The sequence below is a fragment of the Eschrichtius robustus genome, chromosome 12 (assembly GCF_028021215.1).
Source record: "Eschrichtius robustus isolate mEscRob2 chromosome 12, mEscRob2.pri, whole genome shotgun sequence".
Taxonomy (NCBI): Eukaryota; Metazoa; Chordata; class Mammalia; order Artiodactyla; family Eschrichtiidae; genus Eschrichtius; species Eschrichtius robustus.
In genome coordinates, this window is record NC_090835.1 from 89,374,778 (window position 1) to 89,388,239 (window position 13,462).

Consider the following 13,462-nt stretch of genomic DNA (forward strand, 5'->3'; position numbering starts at 1 on the left):
GGAATGGAAGGCAGCACCACACAGGAAAGATTAGAAAAACCAATACTAGAAAGTAAAACGGACCACGTCAGCCATTGGTAGGCTGGTCTAAACTGTTCAGCGCTTCCCAAGAACACAGAAAATGACACAAAGTCACACTATATGAGAGGGGAGTTCCAGAGAGCTCCTGGTGGGCACCCAGCAGCACCTCTTTAAGCAGCCGGGTGCATGTGCCTAGGCTGACCCATGGCATCAACGGTCCCCAGGGCCACTGAACGGAATGAGTGTGAGCTCACACACCACACTGCGCACAGCCCAGCACAGCCCTGGGGCAGGTCAATGCCAAATCCTTATTTCCCAAACTGGCCTCCTCCCTTGTAACACTGGGCGTAAATTACAGAGGGGAGGACCGGGCTGGAAAACGTTTCAGGTTGCTGCTATGGGCTGGACATTTTGAACCCTGGACAAAGTGACTGGTATCTTTGTTTCTCCCGGGCCTGGAGCTCTTGTAATGGGCTGGGTGTGGGCCTTGATGTCTGTGATTCGCTCTTTAAACTTTTGCTGAAGGAATTTCTCTTCTTTGGAGTAGCTTTTTGCGAACACCGACATCAGCAGGCACCCTGCCATGGATGTGCCCCCGATGCAGAAGAGCACGGCGCCCGCCAGCTTGCACATGTCAAGGGCTCCATTAAACTGGACAGCGTGTGTGTCCACCATCACGAAATTGGCCTCACCAAAGGCTTCGATTTTGGGGGGCACGAGAAAGCCCACTGCCAGGACAGTCAATCCGAGAATCACGAAGACTGTGCCCGAGATGAGTCCAACCTAGCGAAAGACACAATGAAATAAGACAGAGTAAACCTGGTACTTCAGGTCTCCAGGGCAGGACTGGCCTTGTTTTCTGAGAGAAGAGACTTTCCCCAGTCACCTCTAATTTGTATGAGAAGCCTGCATAATTTTGTAGTTAAAAAAGAAAGTGAAGGAGGACTTTTCTGATTTTGATGCCAACCCGGAACTGCAGCACTGCCTTGATTTTTCCTTTGACCTTCCCGTTTGTCCAATGCTTTGCAATCAACAGAGCCCCCTTAGGCTTATGTTGTCTTGTTTGGTCTTGAGCAAGAGAAAAGCAGCCCGGATACCCAGGAGCTGGCCTTACTCTATCCACTAGGCTTTGATGTTCTTAGAAGCTGGCCTGGGGCCCCCATTGATAGCATGTTGTTTTGTGGGCACAATCAATCGTGGAGAACCTCAACATCAGACAGGCTCATTCTGCACCCATGATGAAGTGTGACAAACCAAGACCACTTCATAATTTTGTCTAAGCGCAGACAAAACAAGGTCATTGTGCAAACCACAAGATTCTGTGCACCTTCCACCCCACGCATTATAAATGACTGCTGCTTCTTTACAGTTACAGTCTTAGTCTCACTCTAGTCTGCCCTCTGTATAGATAAGATTTATTAAGTTACCCAATCATAGGATTATTCCTGATAATCCAGAGTGAACTCTGGCTCCTGTAGACTTCCCAAACCCCTGCAACCCCAAGTCACCCAACTAAAGCCCACATCCTATAATACATCCTTTCTTACACTCTCTTACTGAAATGCCCAGGAGCCCCTATGGTGTCATTCTCTCTCACTGTGATGAGTAATATACTCAACTTGTTCAACATAGAGGTGATTTCGGCAGGTGGCCATCGACAATCTGTGTAACTACTCACCCCTTCCCCAAGCAAGTGAAGAAGGAACCATCATTACCAGTTTATAGGCAAGGAAATGTAGCCTCGTGGAGGGTAGGTCACTGCCCCAAAGATGGACAACTGGCAAGTAGCAGAGGATGGGCTAGAAGCCACAGATCTGACCTGCAGGCCAGTGCTCTTTCTCTTCTAACATATAGCTGTTTGGGCTTGTGCAGATGTTGAGAAATGTTAAGAGCAGCAGATGGAGATGAAACTGCATTAGCTCAAGTTCTAATAAAATGTAACCCACTGAAAATGGAAAGTAATATACCATTTGGTGGTTTAAGCTCAGAGGTTTGGAATTAACAGACTCAGGCTTGGATTCTAGCACTGCCAACTAGTACTTGAATCATAGAAGGAAAGTTACTTAAATACTCTCGTTAATTTTCCCATTTATAAAATGATAAATGATAATAGTACCTACCTCATAAAGCTGTGAGGACAAAACGAGACCATGCATGAGAGCACTCAGCTCTGTGCCTGCTTAAGTCATACATTGTAATAAGTAGATATTATTATTATTATTTGAAAATGTGCCTCTTGTAAAATTATGCTACATTGGCAAGAGCATTGCAACAGTCACTCAGTACTTGGAATAAAGAACAACTAATACAGCTTATTTTTTAAACACATTTTTCATTTCCTCCTGTTCCTAATTGCTTTTAGTTAAAATAACAAGGTTGGAAAAATAACCAAATATATAACAGCATTTAATCTTGAACATCTAAAGTATATTTACCTAACTTATTTACTATGTTTCAGGGTAATACACTTTATTAGATACTTCTTTAGTAGAAGGTTTGGATAATAGAAAACATTCGCAAATCCATCACTCTAACAAAGGGGGAAGAGACCTGGTATTATTGAGCATCGATTATGACCTAGGCACTGCGCTTTTCACTTAATCCTCACCAGCATCTTATGAGATGTAGATATTTTTATCCCCATTTCACCTACAAGAAACTGAGGTTTATTGGGTTGAAGAAACATAGTCCAAAGTCCACTCTTTAAGCATGTGGTCTCTAACCCAGGTCTGCATGACTTCTAAGCCCCACTCCCCACTTTCATTCTCCCATGATACTTCACCAATTACTATTTTGTACATTACTTGTATAATTTTTAAAAAATTACAATAAAGTTTTAGTCACTATATACGAACAAATTTCCATTATGTAATAGTGTAAAGAAACTGAAAAACCAACAAAAAGAGTCAGTGTAATGTCTTCTGAAAAAAAAAAAACTATTGTACATAAGATATAAGTACTGCAGAAAAAATTGGGTTGTAAAATATCACACTTTGGATGGCTTTCTACATTTTTTGAAGAATGGTGTCAAGTTCACTTTCAAAGACTAACCATTATTTATAATATTTAAAAGATGACTCATGTTGGAATATTCTGAATGCACAAACTAAATTAACTTAAATATCCATGGTGACATGCTTCATGTGTCACTAAATTACCTCCCTCCTCAAGAACTGGTACAGATTCTCAAAAATTGAGGGCAGCAAAAATGTATCCATCTGCGTTTCTAAGGTTCTTAAGAGCAAGGGAGGCCAGGGTGCTCCATGTTCTATTTCTGTCTTTCTCTCCATAGCAGTCAGTTCAGCCTGTGTCCAATATATATTCCTGACTGACTAACTTAAACCACCAGACTGCTGAATCCGGAGCCAGGTGACTGATTCTCAGAGCAGTCTGTTCCTCAGTTGAGCAGTGCTTTATAGATTAAAATCCACTTTTGGAATATCACTCAGAAGCTAAAAGGCAAACCCTGCCTTGCAGATGGCAGAACTCCTGCTTATTTCAAGAATTAGAAAGTGGCTGGCCTCCCCAAGCCTTCTCCCTTTTCCCTGTTAAATCAGAGGATCAGAGAGAGGCCCGCCATCTGTGGAGGGGAGCATGACGTAATGAATAGTATGTAATGCCCAGGATTCTGAGGGTGCCATCAATGCAAGTCTAATGAGGATCTCCAAAAGATGTGCCCAGAGAGGGACTCCAAACCTGTTCAAACATGTCAGGGAGAGCGTGGGATGGTAGGCATGAAGGGAAAATGCTGGGAATACTTCCCTGAGAGTGTAGTAGTGGTGAGGAGGGATGCTGGGATATATCAGCTTAATCCTGGTACCATCTTGGAGTACTGAATGGAATAAAAATTTTGGGAGTGATGCCATATGGTATCATAAACTTTGTCTCTGGACACAGCTCTAAGTTGAAGTGGTCCCAGGTCTAAGAGAAAAGGGGTTCTATTAAATAGTTTAAGAAATGCAACACAGAGGTTTTTTAAAGGTTCTAAGAGAGCAAACCAGCTCTGTTTGGAGCCATGCAAAGAGTTGCAGTGCTGCTGGGTGAGGGGCTTCCCAGAGTAGCCTGATGGTGTGGGATGTTAGATCAACATCCAATAGGGAGAGAGAAGGGCCTCTCCAGGTGATGAAAAGCAAACTTTAAAGACAGCAGCAAGAGCAGTTTTTGTGCTGTGACTTCTGATGACTCTCTTGACTGTGTGAAGGATGGGTGAAAACCCAGTCCCTGCTGTTGGAAAGGAGGATTGGACAGGGGGGAGAGCTTGGATTCCAGAAATTCTGCTGTTGGGGGCCACAAGCCAGAAGCTGCTGTTGTTTTGACCAGCATCCCCTTCGTGGTCTGTCTGTGAGCTGATGAGATCTGAAAATGCAGTTCACTCCAATAAGCGGAGCTGGCAGCAGAAGCAACGCAGCTGTTCTGGCAGAGAGGAGGCGGTAATGACTGGTGGAAGCAAGAACCAGCATGGCAGGGAAGAGCGGCGTGTGGGGGGAGATTGCTGGATGGAGCTAAATGGGAAAGAAGCCTTCTGGGTTAGAGGTAAAATTCAGAAGAAGCACAGCAAGAGTGAAGACTGGCTTTTCTTCTTCTCCATCAGCCCTGAGGGCTGCTGCCCACCGCTCCTTAGCAGGACCTGAGCTCGGAGTGCTGTCACCTGCCAGAGTGATGGCAGATTCTAACTCGTCTGTCCTGACCCTCTTGCCTGACCTGCTTGTAGGGACACTGAGCTTTGCAAAGCAATGACCAGTGCCGGGCTGGGATCAGGTCCTTCCACATAGGCGTCACCTGGTACAGTCTCCACAGCCCTCTTTCACCTGGGTAGCAGGATCCCGCATTGGCTCCGTTGCCTTACAGAGCCTCTGTCCCTCCAGCCTGTCAGCACATTCAGTCGCTTCCATCTTCAAAACCTATTCTAGAGCCCTGTGTCCCCCACTAGCTACTGCTTGAACTCATTCCTACCCTTGGTAGCCAAGCCTAGTCCTCCACCATTTCACTGAAACCCCTCTCTCTGAGGTCACTGATGACCTCCTAATTGTCAAATCCAATTTTTCTTTTCTTCATTTGCATATTCTGCAGTCATTGATTTTAAGTACTTAGGCTTTCTTAAAACCCTCACCAATGGTTATCCCTGACACAACTCTCTTCTGCTTCTGTCTTTTACAACTCACTCTTAACCTGCTTTGCCAGACACTCTTAAATTATTGGTGTCCCCCAGGGTTCCAGCCCTGACTCACATCTCTTACTCAATATGTTCTCTCTACGGTTTAATTTGTGGCCGCAGTTTCAACTCCCACCTATATACCAGTGACTTCCAAATGTCCAACTCCAGCCTAGATTTCTCTCCTGGGCTGTAGCCCCACATTTATGACAGCCAGTGGGAGGATCTACACAAAAATGTCCCAAAGGCTCTGCAAAACCCAAATATTCAAAATGGTGTTCCTTTCTTCTTTCCTTCCCAGTTTTTCTGCATTCCTGCCACCTGCCCATTCACTGAGTCCTTCCTCACATTCGTAGTCAATGGATAATTAAATCTTATTGATTCTGTCTCATAGAATTCTCTTGAATCTTGTCTCTCCATCACTACAGCTACTCTAATGGTAACAGAGCATTATTAACTCTTGCCCAGATCATTGCAACAGCATTCTGATGGTCTCCATGGCTAGTCTCATCCTTTGTCCATTTTTCAAGAGTCATCTGAGAAATTTTTTTTTTTTAAATAATACCACATGGTTTCTCCTCTTAAGGAACTTCCTTATTCATTTCTAGAATACAACCATCTCCTTAATATCCAGCAAGACTTTGAAGAGAAATCCAAGATGTAAGTTTAAACTCTGACTTAGCTTAAGGGGGAAACTGGAGAGATTGGGACAGGTAGGAGGAGGGTCTTGAGAGAAAGGACAGGTACCAGCATCATTTTCACTTTTAGTAAGTCTGTGGAGGAAGCGGTCTTGTCTTGTACCTGCCCGTTGCTATTTAACACCCTTTGGGAGATTTCTAATATTGGTTGAGGGAAAGGTAAGGAGGAGGAGGATCCTGGGGTGAGGAAAGAATGATTGGGGTAAGAAAACTACTCCCATTAGTTCATTACCTGCAGTACTTCAGCTATCTGCTGCACAATCAAGTAGCAACAGTCTTAGTCAAGGTCAAGTGCAAGGATGAGAAAGAAAAATTCCACCACAGCCTGTTAGGTCCTTGGGCAGAGGCAGTGGGTGGCAGGGGGTAGGTGGGACCGTGTCGCATAGATTTTTGCAAATGGCAGCAGTTGCAGGTAAATTAGCAGTGGCAGAGGCCACCATGCAGTAATCCAGAAGCTATGAGGCACAGAGAATGTGTATAATACTGTATATGTGTGTGTGTGTGTGTGTGTGTAGGGGCTGTTTACACCTGATTGTGAGACAACCTTCCCAAGAAAGCCTAGCTTTATTATCTTACCTTCTCACTGTACTCAATCAAGCAGGAAGGTTCTGGAGAAATTTCTACTTCACAGCCTTGCTTGAGTCTCTGTGATCTGGCTCTTGTATACATTACCGTGTTCATCTCTTGGCCTTTGTCCTCCACCCCTAACTCTTACCCCAGCCACAGTGAACTGTTGGCATCTCCTGAGCATGCCATCTTCTCTCATGACGCAGCTTCTGTGATGCTCTTCTTTCTATAGTGCTTTTCTGTTCCTGTGAACTCTTCTGTGGAGTCACTTCCTCCCCAGGCTGCATCAGGTCTGTCCAGTAAGTACTGCAACAACTGGCATGGTGGATTGTAACAATCTCTGTACACATCTACCTTCCTTATTTGACTGTGAACTTTGTCAGGTGAAGAACAGTGTTGTGTTCACAACTGAATCCCAGAGCCCACCACAGAGGCTTGTGCACAGGGGACATATAAACGTGTAGAAAGAACAGCATTGTGAGAGCGAGGTTACATCGGTCCATGTGGTAGAGCAAAGTTTCTAGCTCAGGCCCATTTGATTCCAATCCGTGTTCTCATTAAGCCCTTCCTTGCTGCCCACTGCTAAGGAGCTGGCTCAGCGGCAGAGTCCTCCTGAGGCTCTGTGAGCGTGGCCCCCAGTGAGAGAGCCATGTGGCCTCAGCAGTGCTATAGTGGAAGAGGGGGAAGGGGGAGCCCACATCTTGAACCACTTACAGGATGCAGATTGAAATGAAAGAAAGAACATAAAAAAGTATCATAATAGAAACACGTGCATAATCAGTGCTTTTCTCTGTGTTGATTCAAAGCACGTCATACACTCGCTGGCATGAGTTCCCTTATATTCCCTAGGAGGAAACCCAAGAATGATTGGTTTATTCCCTTGGTAGAGGTGAGGTCTCTAAGACAATGAATTCTTTGGTTTTTCAGGTTGACTGTAGGCTTCTGAGTGCCCAGTCTAGTGTTTTATGGTTAGGATGTGAGTCTAAGATTTGGATTTTGCTGGAATATAATCTCTATGAGGCCATGGACTTTTGCCCGGTTTTATTCTCTTAAGTAGGTCCAGCACAACAGGGAACAAATACTTTTGGATCTTGTTTGCATAAAACAGAAGAGAGAAAATACTGAAATCTGAATTCTAGGCTTGGTAATTTACTGAGAGTTCTTTATTGTAAATCCGTACCCATGTATTATTTGATGGATTTATAGCTTCACAACTCATATCACCACTAGTGCTTTGGAACCACTAGCATTTGCAATAGTCTGTATGTCAGTGGCATTTTAGGCTCTTGGCACAGTAGACCTGTGAGGCAAATATTTGTTTTTTTGACATATAGAGAAGCAACCACCCACTTACCAGGGTAAATACAAGATGTGCCAAGCTTGGCTATGTATTTCATTGGTCCAGGCCAGTACGGAGTCATCAGAGGTGACACTTGTACAGAATAAGAAGGCTGGCTTGACCAATTCTAATACAGAGTGCCTGACACTAGTAAGATTTTGAATCAACACAGGTCTTGGGTAATCCATAGTAACAACTATATTACCAATATTTTATTTATTAACTAGATTTCCAGTTTTATTTCTATTTCAGAACTCAGTGTTCCATATGACATCTGGTACTAGGAGCTAATATATTAAGTGCTTATTGAGTGCCTACCAGACATTGTTCTTAGCTCTTTGCATCTATTATCTTATTTAATTCTCACAACTTATGTGGTAGGTACTATAAGTATCACTGTTAGAGGCTCATTTAAGGTCAATTAAATTGCCCAAAGTTACAGAGCTGAGATTTGAACCCATGTAATCTGAGGACAGAGTCCGTGCTCATAATCATCACTATGTTACATTGCCTCTTGTTAAACTCTATTGCCAGTACATTGTAAATGTATGTCAGTATCAATGTCAAAGTTTCTGGGATCTTTTGGGAGAAAGTTGGGGATGATCAGAAACCTCCAAAACACAGAATATTAAACCTGGAGGGAATCCGAGGCATCATCTAAAGCTGTGCCTTCTCAGTAGCCCTTCCTACATCCTTGTCCTTTTCTTGATTTCTAAATGTTGGAACATCCGATGCCCTCTTCTCTCTTATGTCTATACTCTCTTCCTAGGTGATCTTATCTAGTCTGGTACCTTATATACACTGTATATATCTGTGACTCCCAATTCATGAGCTGAAGATTGGTATACTTAAATTGCTACTAGAGATCTCCACTTGCATGTTTAATAGGCAACTCCAGTGTAGCAATGCCAAAATCAAACTCTTGACTCCCCACCCATCCCACTGTCCTCCTGGTGTTCTCCGTCCCAGTGAATTATAACATCATCCACTAAAGAGCTCAGGCTGCAAGTCTCTAAGTCATGCTTGACTCTTCTTTCTTTCGTTTCTAATTTGCCAACATGTCCTGACAGCTTGGCCTTCAAACTTTATGCTAAATCTGACTACTTCTCGCCATCTCCATTAACACCACCGTAATCTAAGCCACGATTATTCTTGCCTGGATACTTTAACAGCCTCTTAAATAATCTAGCTGCTTCTAACCTTGCCTTCCTGTAATTTATTTTCCGTACTGTAGCAAGAATGATCTTGTTAAAATACTGGTCGGGTCATGTCACTCATCTGCTTGAAATGTTCAGGTGGCTTCCCATGGATCTCAAGGTAAAAACCAAAGTCCTCACTGTCACCTACAAGGCTCCATACAAATCATCTGTGTCCTGTTATTTTTCTGAATCCATCACCTGTTCTTTCCCCTCTCTCATTCCTCTCCAACCAGATTGGACCTCTTGCTATTTTTCAAACACACCAGTGTTCCCATTTCAGAGCTTTTGGACTTGCTATTTTCCCAGCCTACAGTGACCTTCAGCCACGTAATTTTATGGTATACTCCCTGGTATTTGCTCAAAGGTCATCTCCTCTGAAAGGCTTTCTGTGATCAGCATAACTAAATACCAGTTCTCCATCCTTCCCTATCCTCTTATTCTGATTTATTTCTCTTCATAGCACTTGCCACTACCATTCTGTTGTGTGGTTTATTTGTTTATGGTCTGTTTCCCACGATAGATTGTAAGTTCCTTGAGGGCAGGGACTTTTTCTTCTCCCATTTGCCACTTTAATTTCTGGTACTTTGCAACTTCTTGGCACAGAGTAGGTGCTCAGTAATTATATGCTGAATGACTGAACTTATTGTCTAGTGAGGCTCCTTCCACTTGAGGAAGCTGAAGCTCATAAAGCCTCATGACCACATATCCAGGAGAGGCAGAGCTGGCAGACTGACCACTGTATTATGTCTCAGTATTAAGTCTCTCTAGTATCCAACTATTTCTTTTAATAATTATTGTAATTTGTCAAATGATACTTACCAAACCTTAAGGGAGGCTTAAAGCATGTTTTGCCTTTGGACGGCTGTCATAGTTGGTGAATTTAGTGGCACATTAATAACAATAGCAAAAATAATAATTAACGATGGCAACTATATCTATTTATGTTTAACCTGCAAATCAACAGTTGTGCTGTGTGTAGAGGCTTTCTTCAGACCAAGGGTTATAGTCTCCTTTCCTAAGGAAGAAAACTGCACTTAGTGTCACTGAGAGGGATGCACACACAGAGTCCCAGACTTCTCAGTTCTCTATAGCTGAATTATTTCCTGTATCAAATGACTTCTCCACTTCCTGAGTTAAACACATGCTCTTTACTTACCTTCCAGAATACTGAGCTCCACCTGTTAGGTGATCTCTGGATCTGGAAATCATCCTCATACTCCCAGATCGAGGTGGTACAGTCCTCATAAAATTGGTGCAGGTAGGACCGGACTCCATAGCGCTGGTACCCGCCCTCGGTAGCAGCCTGTGCCTGCTTGGACCCACAAACGTTGCTGCAAGAACTCATCCTTCCCAGCTGGAATGACAGCACCCACAGGCATCAACCACATGAGCTCTGGCCTCAGGATCAAAAGGCAAATTAAAGGTAAGAACCAGGCTGAATAACGTCAGCCTGTTTGAACAATGCTCTCTTCTGGCAAGAAAAGACACGTTTAAAGACCTGCCTTTTTTACCCAAGCTGCTCTTCTCTACTGAACGCAAAATTATCCCAAACACTCAATGACTAGAACTGGTTCTCCATAAATGAAACGAGACATAACAGCACAGCTCACTTAGATGATGCAAAAATTTAAGCAGGAAGCACATGAGAAATGGCAACAAAGAAGCTGAGATTTTCAGTGTCTTGACAAGAAATCTTTAATCTCTTAGAATCCAGTAGTCTTTACACTTCCATGTTAAAGGATTAGGAAGGCACTCTCACTTGCTACAGATGGAATTTGTCCTGGACTGTCCTCTTCAATGCTTAACCATGTTCTCTTGTGGGAACTACATGGTGTTACGTAGCTATTTGAAATTTTGCCTTCGGATCTCACGTATCTTGCTCTAACAATTGTCAAGTTGTACAGAAGCTTTATTAAAAAGTTGCTGAGCAACTTACACTTCATGCTTTATCACAAATGGCTTGGCCAATAATTGATACCTCACTGACTCTAACTCCAGATATTTCAGGCATTATTTGTGGATACATCTGTCCACGTGGGATGCTAGAGCATAATGTAGAGGGTAGACCTACCTTTTACTATTTTCCATTAAGTGTCTACTATAAATAAAAAATACAGAGAATTGTTTAATGAAACTAAGCTCTGGGTGGGTTGTTTGGGACTCTGCCTTCTTCAGATAGAAATTTCAACTTGATCTGATCTAATTTGACCTTAGAGAGAGGCATGTAGTTAATAATTCATGGTAAAAAAAAAAAAAGGAATTACTGAAGGGCAGAAATTTTGGTGAGTAAGAGAATTCTCAGTTATTCTGTTTGTTCTTTGGTTTTCTGATCTCCATATAAGCAGATAAATAGGTAGCTAGAAATGTGAAATACTTTTTTAGATTGTTCAGTTATCCTCTAGATGGTTTTCCCTGTGTGGACATAGTTTTAAACTCTAGACAGTTTTCCCTGTCTCAACATGACAAAGCAAGGAACAATATAGAAGGAGAATAAGTTTCCCACTGACCCAGGTTCTCAGGACCTGTGCTATAATCCAGGCAATAAGAAGACATATTAAATGTTTCCAATTACTTGCCAAGAAACCAAGTAGTAATGTTTACCTACAAGAAAAACTTAATCTAAAATTCTAGCAGGTGTTCCTGTGTGGCCACTTAGTTTGGTTGTATAGAATCATGGGGCTAAAGTCAAAGTTGAACCCAGGGACCCACTGTCCCATAGCCACAAAGTGAACCCTTAAGAATATCTTGTAAATGTGTGCCCTCAGCCACAAGTGGGTTTTGGTTAGAACATGTGGTCAAATTCAGGAAAATATGGCCCTGACCTTAGAAAAATGATACAAACAGGTATAACTGATGGTGACTGATAACCTCATCTTTTAAAGTGTTGGTCAATGTTAACATTTAGTGCCTACCTCCTAGTGACTTCTTCCTGTCTCAGGTCCAGCTACCATCTAAAGAAATCACCCAGGAGGAGAGATCAGGGAAGGAAATTTTTTTTTTTCTTTTGCTTTTTAACATTTCAGAAGGATATTATTTCATAAAAAAATCAAGATTTCAGAAGGGACTTTGTCTGATTAGAGCCGCAATGTCCAATGGACCAAATTCTTTTGTTAACCTAGTTTTCATATTTTAAATGCTAGGATGATCTCTTCAGTACCTTTGATTTAATGCTTACACAATGAAGATGATTAATAAGGGCCCATTACTAGTGATATCCAAGTAGAATAATTTTAAAGGCACTTTCTTTTAAGACATTCTAATAAACTTTCAGTCAAGGGGAAATGGGATTAGTATTACTAAGTCTGCTTTGTCACTGAAGAAACTGAGGCATAGAAAAATCATCTGCTAAAGGTTATATCGTGAGTCAGGGAGCAGATGAAAGATGACAATACTGTAAACAGGAGTATAGATTGAATCATATATTTGCATAATCAGAACCAACTCATACAAATATATATGTTCAGGTTTTCAATAAAGCATTGGAGAAGACTTTAACATGAAAAAAGGACAAAAATAGATATGATAGGAATAAAAACAATCCCTCATAGCAACAGTAAGAGTTATCTTCCTTAGATGCTAAAATCATTCTTTCTCAGGATTTAGCTTTGGTGCAGAGCAGGACCTTGTGACATATTGTAGTCATTCCCTGCACTGCTTGTTTCCAGCACACTAGGTTAAATGTTTCTGCTTTATAGGATGAGACTCAGTAGTCCAACTTGGTTAAACACAATATAGGTAAAATCATAAAAGAGATAGAAAATGTCATAAAACAAATGCTTTTGAGCCTGAGTGATAGATGGCTCTACTCTAAGTCAGAATGGATTTTTAGTGATGTTAGATACATTCCAGAAGAGAAATCCCAACAAGTCTTATTCTTTCCTCCAGGCACACAAAGTACAAGAACACGGCCTGCGCTGTGATAACCACACAGAGCAGAGAATGGGCTCTAATGCTAGTTCTTGATCTGCAACTTACTGGTTTTGACATCTCAGGTAAGCTCAGTAACCTCTCTGGGCTATGGTTGCATCATCCTTAAAATAAGATGGCTGGACCAGATAACCTCTAATTCCTTCTAGACATAGATTTTTCAAGAGTCTTTGGCCATGAATTTACAGAATGAGTCGATTATTTTTGTTCGATAAACAACTGGGTTTAGGGATTTCCCATCTCCTCCCATGCTCTCAGTGATTGATTGTCAGATTGCTTTATTATAGTGTGCATGAAGCTTTAGTTTAAAAGAGTATAGAAGCTACTAGTTAGGTTAGTTACTTGGTATTCAGTAGACTGAATGGTTGTGTATTGTTTATTTGTTCAATAAGTTATTTCAGTATAGTGTATGTTGCCTAAAATAGTAGTCCCTGGGGGGTCTTAGAGGTTTCATACATCTTTCCAAACATATAATTTGTTGGAATTCACTGTTAGAGGAGGGGATCACTTGGTAGAACATGTATTTTAAAATATAACATTTTAGAGTAGAAATTTTGCA

At 42.0% G+C, this 13,462-nt stretch overlaps 1 protein-coding gene across 1 annotated transcript; it reads right to left on the bottom strand.

Annotated features, from left to right (window-relative positions):
* Positions 1-405: 405 nt before the first annotated feature.
* Positions 406-10,321, bottom strand: NRSN1 (neurensin 1). The gene is made up of 2 exons (XM_068558827.1): positions 10,133-10,321; positions 406-804 (listed from the first exon to the last, which is right to left on the bottom strand). The coding sequence occupies exons 1-2, from the start codon at positions 10,319-10,321 to the stop codon at positions 406-408; spliced, it is 588 nt and encodes a 195-aa protein (XP_068414928.1).
* Positions 10,322-13,462: the final 3,141 nt, after the last annotated feature.